At 51.4% G+C, this 18,905-nt stretch overlaps 1 protein-coding gene across 3 annotated transcripts in view; it reads left to right on the forward strand.

Annotated features, from left to right (window-relative positions):
• The window catches only part of ILK (integrin linked kinase), a 185,058-nt gene that overhangs the window by 154,720 nt on the left and 11,433 nt on the right, over nucleotides 1-18,905 (forward strand). For all 3 annotated transcript variants that reach the window (XM_033949504.1, XM_033949506.1, XM_033949505.1), the window contains one exon: nucleotides 1,412-1,539. In XM_033949504.1, coding sequence (XP_033805395.1) covers nucleotides 1,412-1,539 — 128 coding nt within the window. The remainder of the gene's footprint in view (nucleotides 1-1,411; nucleotides 1,540-18,905) is intronic.

Below are 18,905 nucleotides of genomic sequence, written 5' to 3' on the forward strand. Positions count from 1 at the left end.
CCGGTTGCGGCAGAGGAGAATATTGAACAAATGAGCACCCGCACATGCAGCTGGGCGAAAAAGAAAGCCGGCATACTCTACATCTAAGGTGAGATGGAGGGAGGGAGATGGCGGAACACTGCAGTCGGTCGGGTGTCTGTTGTTTTTGTATCACTGCCTGCCTGCGCTCACGTTCCAGATCCTCCTGCATTTTTAGTGTGCACAATTGACCTGATTCGAGCTATAGGTGAACATGGGGATACGTCATTGAAAGGGAGGACAAGTTAATTGATTTACAGTGGTGCCTCGCATAACGGACGCCTCGCACAGCGAACGCTGCGCATATCGAACTTTTTGTCTTGCTCCCTATAACGAACTTCGTTTCACACAACGAAGTCGCCCGAGGGGCCCGGGGGGGGGCGGAACTACTCTCGCCGCTTCCTAATGTGAGCCGGGAACAGCAGCACCCTCCTGTCTGAATGCAGTGTTCCATCATCTCCCTCCACCTTACCTTAGATGCCGAGTTTTCCGGCTTTCTTTTTCGGCCAGCCACACACTTTCAAAGAGCAGCACATGCGCGCATGCTCTGTTGTTCAATCTTCTCCTCTGACGCAACCGGAAACCGGAAGTTGCAGGAGAGGAGAACATTGATCAACTCCAGCAGCTGCGCGTGCACAGCTTTTTGAAAGCGTGCGGCTGGGTGAAAAAGAAAGCTGGCAAACTCTGCATATAAGGTGAGGTGGAGGGAGGGAAATGTAGGGCTGCAGAACGAATTATTTTGTTTTACATGTATTCTTATGGGAAAACGCGTTTCACACAACAAACTTTTCGCATAACAAACTTGCTCCTGGAACGAATTAAGTTCGTTGTGTGAGGCACTACTGTATTTTATGTTCGGTTTTTACTACAGGGCAGAGGCAATGAAACAGATTCTCAGTGCAGTAGTAGTAGTGGCAGAACTCTCTTCTGTCTTCATGGTGTTTCGCAGTACTGAGGCTTATATGGATGCTGCGGGGACGGTGACGGGGCGGTGAATGGGATGGCAGTGGCGGTGAAAGGGATGACGGTGACGGGGCGGTGAAGGGAACGGCGGTGATGGGACGGTGCAGAGGATGGTGGGCCGGGGACGGTGCAGTGACGGGGACAGATATTTTCCCCGTGTCATTCTCTAATGTTTATCCCAAACTCCTCATGTGTTTTTCTCTGAGTGACGCTGGCATATGATGGCTTATTTTTTCATGAATAATGCGACAGTTATGATAGGAGAAAGGATGTTTTTGGGTAAGGACTGGGAGAGGATAGAAGAAAAGAATGTGTCTCAAAGTGAGACCCGGGTGGACAGGGGTATGTGTGCCTCAAAGTGACAGTGGGTGGAGGAGAATGTCTCCATGTTTAATGTACTTTACATGCTTGCTTGCTGGTTTTGTTTCAGGATTTTCTCTCATCCCAATGTGCTGCCGGTTTTGGGGGCTTGTCAGTCTCCCCCTGCTCCTCATCCTATCATCATTACCCACTGGATGCCTTATGGATCTCTGTACAATGTACTTCATGAGGGAACAAGTGAGTGCTTCCAGGAACTTGGAGTACAAAGCTGGGGAAGAAAAGAGGATAGTGGTGAGGTGATACGCCCTCCCCTGCATCGGTGAGATTAGGAGGGTTGTGGAGATCAATCTCGCATACACTATGTAGGTACATAACATTCATAGCCAATTTCCAGTTGCAACACATCAAAAAAAGATATTCTCTTCAAGACACATTTTCAAGAAAAATGTGATCCCCAATGCTAGAACTGGTTTAAGAGCCAGGAAAGACTTCCTGCGCAGCTGAGTTGCGTGGGGGAAACATAAGGAAACATTTGTATCTTAATTCAACAAAAGGGAGCTCCTTACAGTGAAAATAAGGCTTGAAAGCAACAGGTCGGTATTCAAAGCAATTTAACCGACCAGAAATGGCTCCTGGCAGATGACACTAAACTGATCAAAGTTATTAAAACGCAGACAGACCTTAGGAAACTAGAAGACTGAGTGTCCACATTTATTTATTTATATTTTAATCTGTCCTTTCAGTAGCTCAGAACGGTCTACAAGCAAATATTCACATTGGAGTATATTTGGACATACAAAGACTATACAGTAATTTAAGTGCAGGTTAAGAGAGGACTATACAGCAATTTATGTAGAAGATTAGAATGGAGAAGAGAGGGTGGGGGGGTTAAGGGGGGTGAGGTGTAGACAGTGGTTGAATTTTAGTTGAAGAGGAGGGTCTTTACCGCTTTCCGGAAGGTCATTAATGAGTTCTGTAGTCTGATTTGTGGGGGGAGTTGGTTCCAGAGTTGGGGGATGAAGTGGCTATAGGAGCGTTTGCGGGCGGTTTCTGACAGGAGGGACCTTCCTGAGGGGATGCATAGGCATTTCTCCATTTCTGAGCGGAGGGTGCGGGTGGGGATATACATGGTTAGCTTGGATTTTATGTAGGAAGGGATGGTGGCGTAAATTCGTTTATGCGCTATTATCCCAGGACAAGCAGGCAGATATTCTCACTAATGGGTGACGTGATCCAACGGAGCCCCGATGCGGACGCCTCACAAGCATTTTTGCTTCATGAAACTCGAAGTTTTGAGTAGCCCGCACCGCGCATGCGTGAGTGCCTTCCCGCCCAGACCAGGGCGCGTCTCCTCAGTTCTTTTCCGCGGAGCCGAGAAGTCCGTCTTCGACTCTCTGCGTGAAGATTTTTCACTTGTGCTTCTAAAGTCTGCGGTTTTGGGTTATTTTTAACTCAATTGCTGATTTTCGTCGTTCTTTCTTGTTTTCAAAAAAAGAAAAAAAAAATTTCTTCCATCCGTCTGACCGGGCAGGCCACGTGGCCGCAGCCCCAAGGCTTCGATCTTGCGGCAGAGCTTTTCCGGCCAATGTCCTGGTCTATCACCGGTTTTAAAAAGTGTACCAAGTGCCAGTGCGCAATTTTGCTCACAGACCCTCATCGACGCTGTGTTCGGTGTCTCGGGCCTGAACACCTTCCAAAATCGTCCCGGTCTTGCTCCACACTCACTGCATGTGCTTTCAAGCGCCGTTGCGTCTTGTGGGAGTCGCTGTTCAGCATGGAGTCCTCGACGGAGCAGTCTTCATCGAAAGGCCCCTCACCCTCGACTTAATCCTCTGCTCCTCAGCCTTCCACCTCTGCGGCGCCGAGTCTCATCAAGCCTGCATCGTTCGTGCCGGCCCCGACTCCAGCGCCTGCTGCGATGCCTTCCTCAGTCTCTTCAGATCAGGTAGCCTATTCCACCGGTAGTGCTAAAAGTGCCCAAGGCTTCTAGGCCCAAGCACTCACACACTACTCCCAAAGAACGCAAGGCCCATGCAGGCGGTCCCATTGCAGATGCGGATCCGTCCTTGCCGGCCTCGTTCCAGACCTTGTTAGAGAAGCAATTCATCGAGCTCTTCACCATCATTGGGCCTAAGCTTCTCTCACAAATCCAGCCTGGGCACGGGGAGGCCTCCCGCGAGGTCGAGCCGCCTCCAGTGCCTCAGCGATACACACACTCTCTACAGGGAGCAGAATCTCTGCGAGTGTCTGGTCTGGTTTCAGTGCATGCATCGCAAGGAGCCGAGGCTTTGCCCATGCCTCCATTGGAACCGATTCACTCGATGCAAGGAGCAGAGTCTTTGCGAGTGCCTCCATTGGAGCCGATCCACCCGATGCAGGGGTTCAAGCCCCTAGGAGTACCCCGGGGTGATTCCAGCCATCCGCTTGTGCTTCGATCAACTTCTTCCAGCCCCATCCACTATCTGGGGGCCTCAGCGAAAATCCATTCGCCTTGCTCATCGAGGCCGATATCCAAGCACTGTGCACATCGGTCGAGGCATTCATCGAGGCACTCGTCCAGACATGCCTCGCCTCATCGGAAGCAGCCTTTCCTCGAGTATTCTCCACCGGCTACTTCACCCCCTCCTATGCTGGAGCTCGAGGGCACACTGGGGTCTTTAGCACCACCACGATCCCTGTCCTCCTTGGATCCAGAGGCCTCGACGTCCTTGAGCCCTTCTCGAGACCCTGCTTCGGCTGACCAGCTGTCGTTCTCCTCGTTCCTTCGACAGATGGCAGACGACCTGGACATTCACCTGGACACAGGTTTCAAATTCCCCAAGGAATACCTGGAGACTATGCACCTCCCTCAACCACCTGCTGAATCCCTCAAACTTCCTCTTCACAAGTTGCTGGATCAGACCTTTATGGGGTGCCTTGAAACACCTTATTCCATCCCCGCAGTGCCAGGCAAATTGGATACCAGGTACCGCACGGTGCACCACAAGGGGTTCAATGGTTCCCAACTCTCCCATCAATCCCTCTTGGTGGAGTCCTCACTGAAGCGCTCTCACCCATCCCAGCACTACGCTGCCGTCCCACCTGGTAGAGAGGGCAAGACCATGGACCGCTTTGGCAGGCGGATTTATCAGAACTCCATGATGACATCCAGGGATCTGAACTACAACTTCCATTTCATCACATATTTCGAGTTCTTCCTGTCGGTACTCCAGAAGTTCTCGCCCTATGTGGACACCAGGGCACAATCCGAGTACCAGGAGGTTCTTGCCTTGCTGTCCCAGCTCCGGTTACAGCTGATGCAATCATCCTACGATGCCTTTGAGCTCTCGGCTCGGGCTACAGCGTGTGCAGTGGTTATGCGCCGGCTGGCATGGCTCAGGACCATCGATATGGACCCTAACCTCCAGGACAGGCTTGCCAATGTTCCATGCGCTGGTACTGACCTCTTTGATGAATCCATCGAGGCCGCAACCAAGAAGCTCTCGGACCATGAGAAATCCTTCCAATCCATCCTGCGTCCAAAGCCTAAACCTACCGCTCTTCGCCCATCACACCCACCGTTAGTATACCAGCGGCATTACCCACCTAAGCAGGCTCCCCCCATCCAACAGCCTGTGAAGCGGCAGCATTCCCAAAAGCAGCAACAAAAGCCTCAGTCATCCTCCATCCCTAAGGCTCCTCAGCCCTTTTGACTGTCTCTCCAGTTCGATCGAGTACCCCCGGAACATCCTCCAAGAGAGTATCTTTCCAACTTGACCCAGCCCGCCCTTCTTCTTCAGAAAGCTCAGGCTCTATTACAGCTCGGAGCCGTCGAGCCGGTTCCTGTGTCTCAACAGAACAAGGGTTTTTACTTCCGGTACTTCCTTGTTCCGAAGAAGACGGGCGATCTGCGACCCATTTTAGACCTCAGGGTGCTCAACAAGTTTCTGGTCAAAGAGAAGTTTCGCATGTTGACCCTAACATCCCTATACCCCATCCTCGAGCAGAACGACTGGTTATGCTCTCTGGATCTCAAGGAGGCCTATACCCACATTCCCATTCATCCGGCCTCCCGACAATACCTTAGATTCAAGGTTGGACATCTTCAACTCCGATACCGAGTGCTTCCCTTCGGCCTGACCTTGTCACTCCGAGTCTTTACCAAGTGCCTGGTAGTGGTGGCCGCAGCACTCAGGAACCACGGCCTCCAGGTCTTCCCCCTACCTGGACGACTGGCTCATCAAGGATTCTACGTCACAGGGAGTCGTTTTCGCGACCCAGAAGACGATTTGGTTGCTACAACATCTGGGATTCGAGATGAACTTTCCGAAATCCCATCTACAACCCTCACAGACTCTTCCCTTCATCGGAGCTGTTCTGGATACTACCCAACTCAGAGCGTTCCTCCCCTCCGAACGGCGGGAAGCTCTCCTCCATTTTTGCCCTTTGGTGTCCTCTCGCCCGTTCATCTCGGCGAGACACATGATAGTTCTCATGGGCCACATGGCCTCTACAGTTCACGTGACTCCTTTTGCCAGACTTCACCTCAGGATTCCCCAGTGAACCCTGGCATCTCAGTGGACGCAGATATCCGACCCTCTGTCTCGACACATCCGGGTGACTCCTGCTCTGCAACAGTCTCTTCGCTGGTGGATGCTATCCTCCAATCTATCCAGAGGTTTGCTGTTCCAAACACCCCTCCCCCCCATCGGAAAGTCCTCATGACCGACTCGTCCACTTATGCTTGGGGAACTCATCTGGACGGCCTACGCACTCAGGGTCACTGGACCAGCACAGAACGCCAGTGCCACATCAATCTCCTGGAACTCAGGGCGATTTTCAATGCTCTCACTACCTTTCAGCACCTGCTTCAAGACGAGGTGGTCCTCATCCGCACGGACAACCAAGTTGCCATGTATTATATCAACAAACAGGGGGGCATGGGATCAGCCTTCCTCTGTCAGGAAGCTCTGAGAGTTTGGGATTGGGCGATTCGCCACAACACCTTCCTCAAAGCCGTCTACATCCAGGGGGCGGCAATGCCTTGGCGGACAACTTGAGTTGTCTGCTGCAACCTAACGAGTGGACCCTCCACTCAACGCCCCTCCATCACATCTTTTTTCAGTGGGGAACTCCTCAGATCGACCTCTTTGCAGCCCTCCACAACTTCAAACTGCCTCAGTTCTGCTCCAGGATCTACACTTCTCACCGCTTCGAGGCGGATGCTTTTCTTCTGGATTGGACGAATCTCTTCCTATATGCGTTTCCTCCATTTCCTCTCATCCAGAAGACTCTAGTCAAACTCAAGTCAGACCATGCCACCATGATCCTGATCGCTCCACAGTGGCCCAGACAACCATGGTACTCCCTTCTACTTCAACTCAGCAGCAGGGAGCCCTTCCCTCTACCAGTGTTTCCATCACTACTTACACAGCAACAGGGATCTCTACTTCATCCCAACCTGCAGTCTCTACACCTGACAGCTTGGTTCCTCTCAACGTAACCCCTTTCCAGTTCTCCCAGCCTATGAGAGAGGTCCTGGAAGCTTCAAGGAAACCTGCTACTAGACAATGCTACCACCAGAAGTGGACTAGATTCTCTGCTTGGTGTGTTTCTCATCACCATGAGCCACAACACTCCTCCTTGTCTTCAGTTTTGGATTATCTTTTGCACCTTTCTCATTCTGGCCTCAAGTCTACATCGATACGAGTCCATCTTAGTGCAATCGCTGCTTTCCATCAGCCTCTCCAAGGGAAACCCCTCTCTGCTCATCCGGTGGTTTCCAGATTCATGAAAGGACTCTTCCATGTGAATCCTCCCCTCAAACCGCCTCCAGTGGTTTGGGACCTTAATGTTGTCCTTTCTCAGCTTATGAAACCTCCATTTGTACTTCTCCACAAGGCTCATCTGAAGTATCTCACTTGGAAAGTGATGTTCCTTATTGGCCTCACCTCCGCTTGTCGAGTTAGTGAGCTTCAAGCATTGGTGGCGGATCCACCTTTCACAGTATTCCACCATGATAAAGTGGTCCTTCGCACTCACCCAAAATTCCTCCCCAAAGTGGTCTCGGAATTTCACCTGAATCAATCCATTGTTCTCCCTGTGTTTTTTCCAAAGCCTCATTCTCATCCTGGAGAATCGGCTCTTCATACTCTGGATTGTAAACGTGCTTTGGCTTTCTACCTGGAACGCACCTAGCCACACAGAACTGCTCCTCAACTTTTCATCTCTTTTGACCCGAACAAATTGGGACGTCCCATCTCTAAGCGTACCATCTCCAACTCGATGGCGGCTTGTATCTCCTTCTGCTATGCCCAGGCTGGATTACCCCTTCACAGTAAAGTCACAGCCCATAAGGTCAGAGCAATGGCAGCCTCTTTAGCCTTCCTCAGATCGACCCCGATTGAGGAGATTTGTAAGGCTGCCACTTGGTCCTCGGTTCACACCTTCACTTCTCACTATTGTCTAGCTACTTTCTCCAGACGGGATGGACAGTTTGGCCAAACAGTACTACAAAATTTATTCTCCTAAGTTGCCAACTCTCCCACCATCCCATTGTGGTTAGCTTGGAGGTCACCCATTAGTGAGAATACCTGCCTGCTTGTCCTGGGATAAAGCAATGTTACTTACCGTAACCGTTGTTATCCAGGGACAGCAGGCAGCTATTCTCACGTCCCACCCACCTCCCCTGGGTTGTTGGCTTCTCTGCTAGCTATCTGAACTGAGGAGACGCGCCCTGGTCTGGGCGAGAAGGCACTCACGCATGCGCGGTGCAGGCGACTCGAAACTTCGAGTTTCATCAAGCAAAAATGCTCGTGAGGCGTCCTCATCGGGGCTCCGTTGGTTCACGTCACCCATTAGTGAGAATAGCTGCCTGCTGTCCCTGGATAACAACTGTTACAGTAAGTAACATTGCTTTACCAGGGCCTTGAATGTGCAGCATTGGCTAATTGGGAGCCAGTGTTCAGCACGGAGTGCTGGGGAGATGGGATCGTGGTAGTTGAGGCTTTGTAAGAGGCTGATTGCTGCATTTTGTACCCGCTGGAGGCGCTTGAGATCTTTTTTGGCTACTCCATTAAATAGGGAGTTGCAGTAATCCATTCTGGAGAGGACATATGTGTAGAGGAGTTGGGCTAGGTCAGGTGTGGAGATGTAGGGTTTAATCCTTCTCAGTTGGCGGAGGTAGTAGAAGGAGGTAGAGACTACTTGAGATATGTGGGTGGATAGGGATAGGTGGCCATCTAATTTTACTCCTAGGCTGCTTATTGATCTGCTGTCTTTAGTGTTGAGAGTGTGTATTTGGTGTGTGTTTTTCTGATTCATAAAAGTTCGGTCTCGAAGGCGTTCAGCTGTAGTTTGTTGTTTGTCATCCAGGTTTTCATGTCAGAGAGACAGTGTTGGAAGTTAGAGATTTGGGATGATCGGTTTCCGCCTAGTGGGAGGAGCAGCTGGATGTCATCGGCGTAGGAGTGGATTTTAACGTTGTACTTCTGGGCTATATCAATGACAGGTCTGATGTAGAGGTTAAATAGGAGGGTGGATAGAAGGACGCCTTGGGGAACACCATATTTAATAGGCTTGGAGTTAGATTTGTGCATCCCTAGTAGGACAGTTTGGATCCTTTGGTGAAGGAAGAAGGTGAACCACTGGAGGGCAGAGTCCTTGATTCCAAGGTCATAGAGTCTAGATATGAGGAGGCAGTGGTCGACAGTGTCAAAGGCAGCATTGAGGTCAAGTAGGACTAGTAGGGCATCACTGCTTTTGTCGAGTATTGACCAGCTGTAATCGATGATATCCAGGAGTACTGACTCTGTGCTGTGGCCTGTTCAAATGCCAATTGAAATTTAATGTGAGCAAATGCAAAGTGATGTGCATTGGGAAGAATAGCCCAAATCACAGTTACTGGATGCTAGGGGGTCCACCTTGGGGATTAGTGTCTAAGAAAAGGATCTGGGTATCATCGTAGACAATATGATGAAACCTTCCGCCCAATGTGTGGCAGCGGCCAAAAAAGCAAACAGGATGTTAGGAATTATTAAAAAAGGGATGGTTAACAAGACTAAGAATGTTATAATGCCCCTGTAGAGCTCCATGGTGTCACTTCATCTGGAGTATTGCGTTCAATTCTGGTCTCCTTATCTCAAGAAAGATTCCAGCTAATGGCAACCTGCTTCTGGCTCTGCAGGATTCTCTCTATCGCAGTCCTGCTGAAAAAGAGGAAGTGACATCAAGTGTGGGACAACGATAGAGGGCTGCTTGTAGACCCCACGCAGGCTGCCTGAAGAAGTTGCTGACAGTGATTCAGGCTGCATCGATGGTGCACTGACCCCCATATCAAAATCTTTGCAGACCTCAGGTAATTTGGCATCCTTGGGGGAATTCTATGCAAATTCTGCATTGCACAGTAGTGCAGAATTCTGCCAGGAGTAATCCAAGCAGACTTGTAGTGGTCGAAGGTCAATAGATAAAGGATTTACATAGAAGACCAAAAGGATATTGTCTGCATATTAGGTCTTTATAATTTTTTTTTCTGTGTGGCTTTTACATTTGTTAATTGGGTTCAGTGAGATGCTTTTTTTAATAGACACATTCTGTTAATATTATTTTATGCACATTGTTTTTAAACTGACAACCCCTTGTTTTTCTGCTTTGATTTCTTACCCCAATTATTATGAGAGGCCAGATTTCATTGGTCCATACAAGTTATTCTGTAGAATTTACTTATGGGATTTCTTATATATAATACCAGTATTTGACTGGTCTTTAGAAATCACTTTAAGGCTCTGTGAGGAATCTCAAATCTTACTACTGTTATAAGACATAATGCTCTCCCAGAGGAGGTTATTGCGGAATCCACCGTTCTAGGATTTAAAAGCAAACTAGATGCATATCTCCTTACGAGAGGCATAGAGGGATATGACTAAAATTACACCAGGTGTACACCTGACTGGGCCTCTGCGTGTGCGGATCACCGGACTCTTTGAACCGTAGGTCTGATCCGGAGATGACAGTTCTTATGATAGAGACATACAAGATCATGAAAGGCATAGAGAAGGTGGAGAGGGACAGATTCTTCAGCCTATTGGGAACCACAAGAACAAGGGGGCACTCGGAGAAATTGAAAGGGGACAGGTTCAGAACCAACGCTAAGAAATTCTTTTTCACTCAGAGGGTGGTGGACACCTGGAATGTGCTTCTGGAGGATGTGATAGGAGAGAGTACATTACGGGGTTTCAAAGAGGGATTGGATAAATTCCTGAAGGACTCGGGGATTGAGGGATACAGTTAGGGGTAGAGATAGGACTATGAAGGTTAATAGATAGGAGGGAAATGGGGAATGAACGGGTTCCAGACAAAGAATCACTTTACAGGTCATGGACTTGATGGGCTGCCGGGCACGATGGACCACTGGTCTGACCCAGCGGAGGCAACTTCTTATGTTCTTATAACATAATTATCATACTGGGACATACTGAAGGTCCATTAAGCCCAGTATCCTGTTTCTGGCAGTAGCCAACCCGGGCCCCAAGTACTTAGCTAGATCCCAAGTAGCAAAGCAGATTTTATGCTACTTATCCTAGGAATAAGTAGTGGATTTCCACAAGCCACCTCAATAATAGTCTATGCACGTCCCTTTTAGAAAATTATCCTAACCTTTTTTAAACCCTGATTTCTCCATATTCTCTAGTAACGAATTCCAGAGTTTAATTACATTTTGTATGAAGAAATATTTTCTCTGGTTTGTTTTAAATCTACTGCTTAGTAGCTTCATCGCATGCCCCCTAGTCCAAGCATTTTTGGAAAGAGTGAACAAGTGATAGATTCCGTACAAACATAAGGATATTCTTCTTCTCCCAGAGAGTGGTGGAAAACTGGAACGCTCTTCCGGAATCTGTTATAGGGGAAAACACTTCAGGGTTTAAAAATTAGGTTGGACAAGTTCTTGCTAAACTGGAATATACGCAGGTGAGGCTGGACTCATTTAGAGCACTGGTCTGTGACCTGAGTGCCACCGCGTGAATGAACTACTGGGCAGGATGGACCACTGGTCTGACCCAGCAGCGGCAATTCTTATGTTCACATCTACCTTTTCCTCAGTATTTTATAGACCTCTATTATATCACCCCTGAGCTGTCTCTTCTCCAAGCTGAACATAAGAATTGCCGCTGCTGGGTCAAACCAGTGGTCCATCATGCCCAGCGGTCCGCTCACGCGGCAGCCCCTAGTTCAAAGACCGGTGCTCTAAATGAGTCTAGCCTCACCTGCGTACGTTCCGGTTCAGCAGGAACTTGTCTAACTTTGTCTTGAATCCCTGGAGGGTGTTTTCCCCTACAACAGACTCCAGAAGAGCGTCCAGTTTTCCACCACTCTGGGTGAAGAACTTCCTTACGTTTGTACAGAAACTATCCCCTTTTAACTTTAGAGAATGCCCTCTCGTTCTCTCTACCTTGGAGAGGGTGAACAACCTGTCTTTATCTACTAAGTCTATTCCCTTCATTATCTTGAATGTTTCGATCATGACCCCTCTCAGTCTCCTCTTTTCAAGGGAGAATAGATCCAGCTTCTCTATTCTCTTACTGTACGGCAACTCCTCCAGCCCCTTAACCATTTTAGTCGCTCTTCTCTGGATCCTTTTGAGTAGTACCGTGTCCTTCTTCATGCACGGCGACCAGTGCTGGACGCAGTATTCCAGGTGAGGGCATACCATGGCCCGGTACAGCGGCATGATAACCTTCTCCGATCTGTTCGTGATTCCGTTCTTAATCATTCCTAGCATTCTGTTTGCCCTTTTCGCTGCCATCGCACGTTGCGCGAATGGCTTCATCGACTTGTCGACCAGGACTCCCAAGTCTGTTTCTTGTGAGTTCTCTCCAAATACCGCCCTGGACATCCTGTATTTGTGTATGAGATTTTTGTTACCGTCATGCATCACCTTACACCAGCGGTCTCAAACACATGGCTCTCCAGGTTTTATTTGCGGCCCGCGGTCTGGAGGCATCATTCTCTTCCTTTTGGAGCAGCAGCCGGCTCGTTCGTTCAAAGCCGCGGGTTGGCGGCTCCTTGCGCTATCCACTCCTGCATCGGAAGCCTCTCTGATGCTTCAGACGCAGGCGCGGATCTCGCAAGGAGCCGCCACCCGCGGCTTTGAGCGAACGAGTCGGCCAGACACGCTGCTGCTCCAGTGGCGTACCAAGGGGGGGCGATCCACTGTTCTCCCTAGAATGCGGCTCGGGGCTCGTCTAGAGCAGTGGTGCCGAACCTGCATCCCTTCTCATTGCTGCCATCGGGGATCAGGCCGGCACCGTGTTCTTTGATCTCCCTGCTTCTCTTCCCTGCAGGGCCAACCAACTCTGGTGGCCCGACGTCAATTCTGACGTCTAGAGGACGTTCTGGCTAGCCAATCGCTGCCTGGCTGCCCGGAACGTCCTTTCCGACGTTAGAATTAACATCGGGCAGCGAGAGTTGGTCGGCCCCGTGTAGAAGAGAAGCAGGGAGATGGCCTGTTCCCGATAGCGGCAGCAGCAGCAGCCTATTCTGCAGCGGCGGTGGCATGGGGGAGGGCAGGAAGGAAGGAAGAAAGAAAGAAAGAAGATGGGGTGGGGACAGGGAGCCAGAAAAAAAAGCAAAAAATGGAGCACGGAGGAAGGAAGGAAGAAAGAAGGAGGGGGGACAGGGAACCAGAAACAAAGCAAAAAATGGGGCACGGAATCAGAGAAAGAAAGAAAAAGTTGGGGGAGGGAATGAGGTCTGGAGGAGAGGAAGCATACAGGAGGCTAAAAGAAGGGAAGAAGTATTGGATGCACAGTCAGAAGAATAAAGTGCAACCAGAGACTGATGAAATTACCAAACAAAGGTAGGAAAATGATTTTATTTTCAATTTAGTGATTGAAATGTGCCAGTTTTGAGAAAGAAAAGATATTGAACTTAAAATGTGAGTGCTGCAGAAAAAAATAGAGTACTTGGAGGGCCGCAGAAAAAATAGTTAATGTCTTATTAAAGAAATTAAATTAAAGAATTTTGCATGAAAATATCTTTCCTTTTAACTGTTAAAGGAAAGTTTTATAAACTATAAAGAGTTTTACCTCATGCAAAATTGTCATTTCTTTAATAAGACATTAACTATTTTATCCCAGGACAAGCAGGCATGATATTCTCACATGTGGGTGACGTCATCTACGGAGCCCCGATGCCGGAAGCATTTTCAAGCAAACTTGCTTGAAGATTTAAGTTTCCTCTGCTGCTCCACGCATGCGTGCCTTCCTGCTCCACTAGGGGGTGCATCCCCTCGTGGTCTCCAGTTCAAAATTTTCCGCTGAGCCTAGAAGTCGTGTTTTTTCAGGCTCTGCCCCAACTGCCTTCTAGCACCGCGATTTTCTTATTTTTTTCTCGATTAAGTCGCTGTGCGTGAATTTTTTTCCTTATTCAACTTGTTCCTGCTTCGTTTTTGACCGACCCGGAGGCTTCCGGGTCCCCATGGCCGCGTGGCTACTCGAGCCACGGCCACTTTCGATTCTTTGTCCCGGCCTTTGACCGGCTTTAAAAAGTGCACCCGGTGCGAGCGGCTTCTTTCCATCACAGACCCGCATCGCCGGTGCATCCTCTTCCTGGGGGCCGCTCATCCAACCGACTCCTGCCCCCAGTGTGCTACTTTCCAGAACCGGGCCCTCCGTCGAAGAAAAGCCCGCATGGCGGATCTCTTCGCCACCGACCAACCCTCTACCTCGGCCTCGAGGTCGGCCCCGGCCTTGACCTCGGCTCCGAATACCTCGGCATCGCCTCGAGACTCGAATCCGAAGTCCTCGGGACAACAGAAAGCCTCGGCTCCGGGTAAGTCCCCTCTTCAGGTTCCGCAACAGCGAAGAAGCCAGCCTCGGGGACACCAGCGACGCATGGCGGAAGTCCCATGCTCACAGCCCTGGCGAAGCCCTCCAAGCCTTCGGGCCGTGCCTCCACCACACGGGAATACTCTGATACGAGGTCGCCCCCGATGGAGCGCACCGAGGCAGTGGACATGCCCTCGATGCTGTCCGTGCCCGTTTTCCAGGACCTACTCCGAGCGATGATTTCATCGGAGCTGTCCGCTACAATGGCCCATCTACAACCGGCCTCGACCCCGCATGTGCCAGACCAGCCTGAGCCTCGCATCGAGCCACCTTGAGGAAAAGCGCGCAAGCTTCGCCGCATCCCATCCTCCTCTGACTCCTCGCCGAGACACCCGAGGTGCTCTCCCTCCACAGACCGCCACGGGGCAAAACGTCGGGCTAAAACGACAGAAACCTCGAACCGCCGTACCTCCAAGAAGGCCCGAGGTTCCCCCACTCTACGAGGCCGTTCACCTACACCTCGTACGGGACCGCTGAGGGTGATGGAGCTATCACTCTCCAACCCACGCATCCTCCGAACTCCCCCTCGGACCGGGGCTCCGATCCGAGGTTTCAGACTCTCACCGAGGGAGTCCGGGTCGAGGTCACCGATCCGTCATCGATCGGTATCCCGAACCCCGGCATCGTCTCCGAGGGGCTCCTCGAGACGTCGGAGATCCACGACCCCGGAACACTTTCACAGTGCTTCCCCGGTCTCGGAGCGTGGATCAGAGCAGGAGCCTTGATACTAGAGGGAAGCCTCCCCATCCTTCTCCACCCGACGGAGGTCTCGTTCACCGACCCCGCAAGGGGCCTCGGGAACATCCCGCCCATCCTTCTCTCGCTTTGTCCAGGACATGGGCCACGCTTTGGACTTAGACCTCCAGTCCGACTCCAGATACTCTAAAAAGAGTACCTAGCGGAGCTGGATATGCCATCACTGCCCAGAGAGTCCCTTCGCTTACCGCCTAACCCGGTACTCCAACAGGCTTTCTTCAGAAACCTCGAGACCCCCTATATGGTCACAGCAGTACCCTCCAAAATGGAGGCTAAGTACCGTACACTACCCTTCCCGGGATTTGAACAACCGCAGCTCTCCCACCAGTCGCTGTTGGTAGAATCCTCCTTGAAGAAGGCTCACCCCTCCAGGGTCTCAGCGGCGGTCCCCCCAGGCCGAGAAGGCCGAACCCTAGAAAAGTTCGGCAAGAGACTATATCAAAATGCGATGATGGCCTCTAGGGTGCAAAGCTACACTTTCACCTTCACATCCTATCTCAAACATCTCATTGGACTACTGAGAGCCTTTGAGACTGACTTACCGGCCTCCCGCCAAGGAGCGTTTAGCCTGCTTGCAGAGTCCCTCTCCAACCTACGCCTCCATCTATTTCACGCGGCCTACGATGGCTTCGAACTCTCCTCCAGAGAGGCAGCCTTTGCTATCGCCATGCGCCGACTAGCTTGATTGCGCCTGGTCGACATGGACCCCAACTTACAGGACCGGTTGGCTAACCTCCCCTGCGTGGGTAAAGAACTGTTCGATGACACTATCGAGGCGGCTACAAAACGCCTCTCCGAACACGAACGCTCGTTTGCCTCCCTCGTGCGGCAAAAGCCTAAACCGCCCACGTCCAGGCTGTTCAGGGCCCCCCCCGCGCCGCTACCCACAAAAATCCACTGCTGCCTTCTCGCGGCCTCCGCCCAGGCGCCCGCAAGCCCACCATCGGGCCCCGCCCAAGTCCCAACCGCCTGCGACTACTAAACCGTCCCCGTCCTTTTGACGGGATACGCGGAAGGGGGCGGGCCCCCTCCGCCGTAGTCCCAGGCCTCCTTCCCATCGGGGGTCGCCTCAAAGCCTTTTACCCTTGCTGGGAACAAGTCACGTCGGACGCATGGGTCCTTGGCGTGATCTCATCAGGATATTCTCTCAACTTTCGGGCCATTCCTCCAGACAACCCCCAAGGAATTGCCCTCCCAACCGGACGCAGCTACCCCTACTCCTCTCCGAAGCTCGAGATCTGCTTCACCTGAGAGCAGTGGAGGAAGTTCCCCCCGACCAACGGGGAAGGGCTTCTACTCCCGTTACTTCCTGGTACCGAAAAAAACGGGAGACCTTCGCCCAATACTAGACTTGAAACGCCTCAACAAATTTCTGGTACGGGAAAAATTTCGGATGCTTTCCCTGCCAACCCTCTACCCCCTGATCGACGAGGGCGACTGGCTCTGCTCCCTCGATCTGAAGGAGGCGTACACACATGTTCCAGTGCACCCCGCTCACCGCAAGTTCTTGCGTTTTCAGGTAGGAGACCTGCACCTGCAATACCGAGTCCTCCCCTTCAGCCTAGCATCGTCACCTCGGGTCTTCACCAAGTGCCTCGTGGTGGTCGCAGCTACCTTACGCTCCCAGGGTCTTCAGGTTTTCCCCTACCTGGACGACTGGCTCATCAAAGCCCCGTCCAGGGAAGGGGTTATCTCAGCGACCCAACATACTATTATCTACCTACAGAGTCTGGGGTTCGAGATAAACTTCCCAAAATCCCAACTACGCCCCTCGCAGTCCCTACAATTCATCGGGGCCACGCTGGACACGGTTCGCCTCCGTTCCTTCCTCCCCCCTCCGCGTCTAGAGGCGTTAGTAAGTCTGAGCCGAAGGATCTCACTGATGACCTCGGTATCAACTCGACAGATGATGACTCTCCTGGGCCACATGGCCTCCACCGTCCACGTCACACCCTTCGCCCGTCTCCATCTGAGAATCCCTCAATGGACCCTGGCCTCTCAATGGCGTCAAGACCGGGACCCGATCGATCGTCCCTTGACAGTGACTCCTTCCTTGCAACGATCACTCCGCTGGTGGGCCGACTCTTCAAATCTTTCCAAAGGTTTGCTCTTCCTCGCCCCTCCTCACAGCAAGGTACTCACCACAGACTCGTCGGAGTACGCTTGGGGAGCCCACCTGGACGGCCTCCGCACTCAGGGGATGTGGTCAGCAGAAGACCGCCGCTGCCACATCAACGTGCTAGAGCTCCGGGCCATCTATCTCGCAGCTGTAGCTTTTCAACATCTGCTTCACGACCGGGTGGTTCTCATCCGAACCGACAACCAGGTAGCAATGTACTACATAAACAAACAAGGGGGGACAGGGTCTTGGTCCCTCTGTCGGGAAGCCATGCGCCTCTGGAAATGGGCAATCTCCAACAACACCTTCCTTTGAGCGGTGTACATAAAAGGAGAACAAAACTGTCTGGCGGACAGACTCAGCCGCCTCCTCCAGCCACACAAGTGGTCACTGCACTCTCAGACCCTACGACAGATGTTCGAAAAGTGGGAGACGCCGCAAATAGATCTGTTCGCATCCCCCCACAATCACAAACTGCCCCTCTTCTGCTCCCGGATACACTCCCCGGACCGACTCGAGGCCGATGCCTTCCTCCTCGACTGGGAGGGAAGGTTTCTGTATGCGTTCCCGCCGTTCCATCTGATCCTGCGGACGCTGGTCCACCTGAAAACGGTGAAAGCCACCCTGATCCTGATTGCCCCTCGCTGGCCACGCCAGCCTTGGTTTTCCCTTCTACTTCAACTCAGTGTCAGAGATCCACTGCCTCTGCCTCGGTTTCCCTCTCTACTATCACAGAGTCAGGGTTCGCTGTTACATCCCAATCTTCAATCTCTTCATCTGAATGCTTGGTTTCTTTCCCCCTGACTTCTCTCCCTGTGTCTCAATCAGTCAAGGAGATATTGGAGGCCTCTAGAAAGACCTTAACGAGAACCTGCTATTCTCAAAAGTGGACCAGATTCTCAGCCTGGTGCTCCTCTCACAGCCAGGACCCGGTGTCGGTCCCCATCCCTCTGGTCCTTGACTATTTACTTCAATTATCTCACTCCGGCCTAAAGACCAGTTCCATTCGAGTACATCTCAGTGCGATTGCGGCTTTTCATCAGCCTCTGGAAGGAAAAGCCCTCTCGCTCCACCCCTTAGTCTCTCACTTCATGAAGGGTCTTCTGAATGTCCACCCTCCTCTCAAACCCCCACCGGTGGTTTGGGACCTTAACGTGGTTCTGGCTCAACTAATGAAACCCCCATTTGAGCCCCTAGACAAATGCCATCCTAAATTCCTCACTTGGAAGGTGATTTTCCTGCTTGCACTCACTTCCGCTCGGCGAGTTAGTGAGCTACAGGCTCTGGTAGCGGACCCATCCTTCACTGTATTCCACCATGACAAGGTGGTACTCCGCACACATCCAAAGTTCTTGCCTAAAGTAGTGTCTGATTTTCACCTCAATCAGTCCATCGTCTTGCCCGTGTTTTTTCCCAAGCCCCACTCTCAGCCCGGAGAGGTGGCGCTTCACACTCTTGACTGTAAGAGAGCGTTGGCCTTTTACCTCCAACGCACTCAACCACACCGGAAAGTCCCACAATTGTTTTTGTCCTTCGACCCAAACCGGTTAGGCCACCCAGTTTCCAAGCGCACCTTGTCCAACTGGTTGGCCGATTGCATCACCTTTTGCTACGCTCAGTCTGGTCTCGCGCTGCATGGTCGAGTAACGGGACACAAGGTCCGAGCGATGGCAGCCTCCGTAGCGTTCCTCAGGTCCACACCTATTGAGGAAATCTGCAAGGCTGCCATGTGGTCTTCGGTTCATACTTTCACCTCCCACTACTGTCTGGACTCACTGTCCAGAAGTGATGGCCGGTTCGGCCAATCGGTATTGCGAAATCTATTTGCTTAAATTGCCAACTTCCCTCCATCCCTTTTCAGTTAG

This window comes from Geotrypetes seraphini, chromosome 6 (genome assembly GCF_902459505.1).
Source record: "Geotrypetes seraphini chromosome 6, aGeoSer1.1, whole genome shotgun sequence".
Taxonomy (NCBI): Eukaryota; Metazoa; Chordata; class Amphibia; order Gymnophiona; family Dermophiidae; genus Geotrypetes; species Geotrypetes seraphini.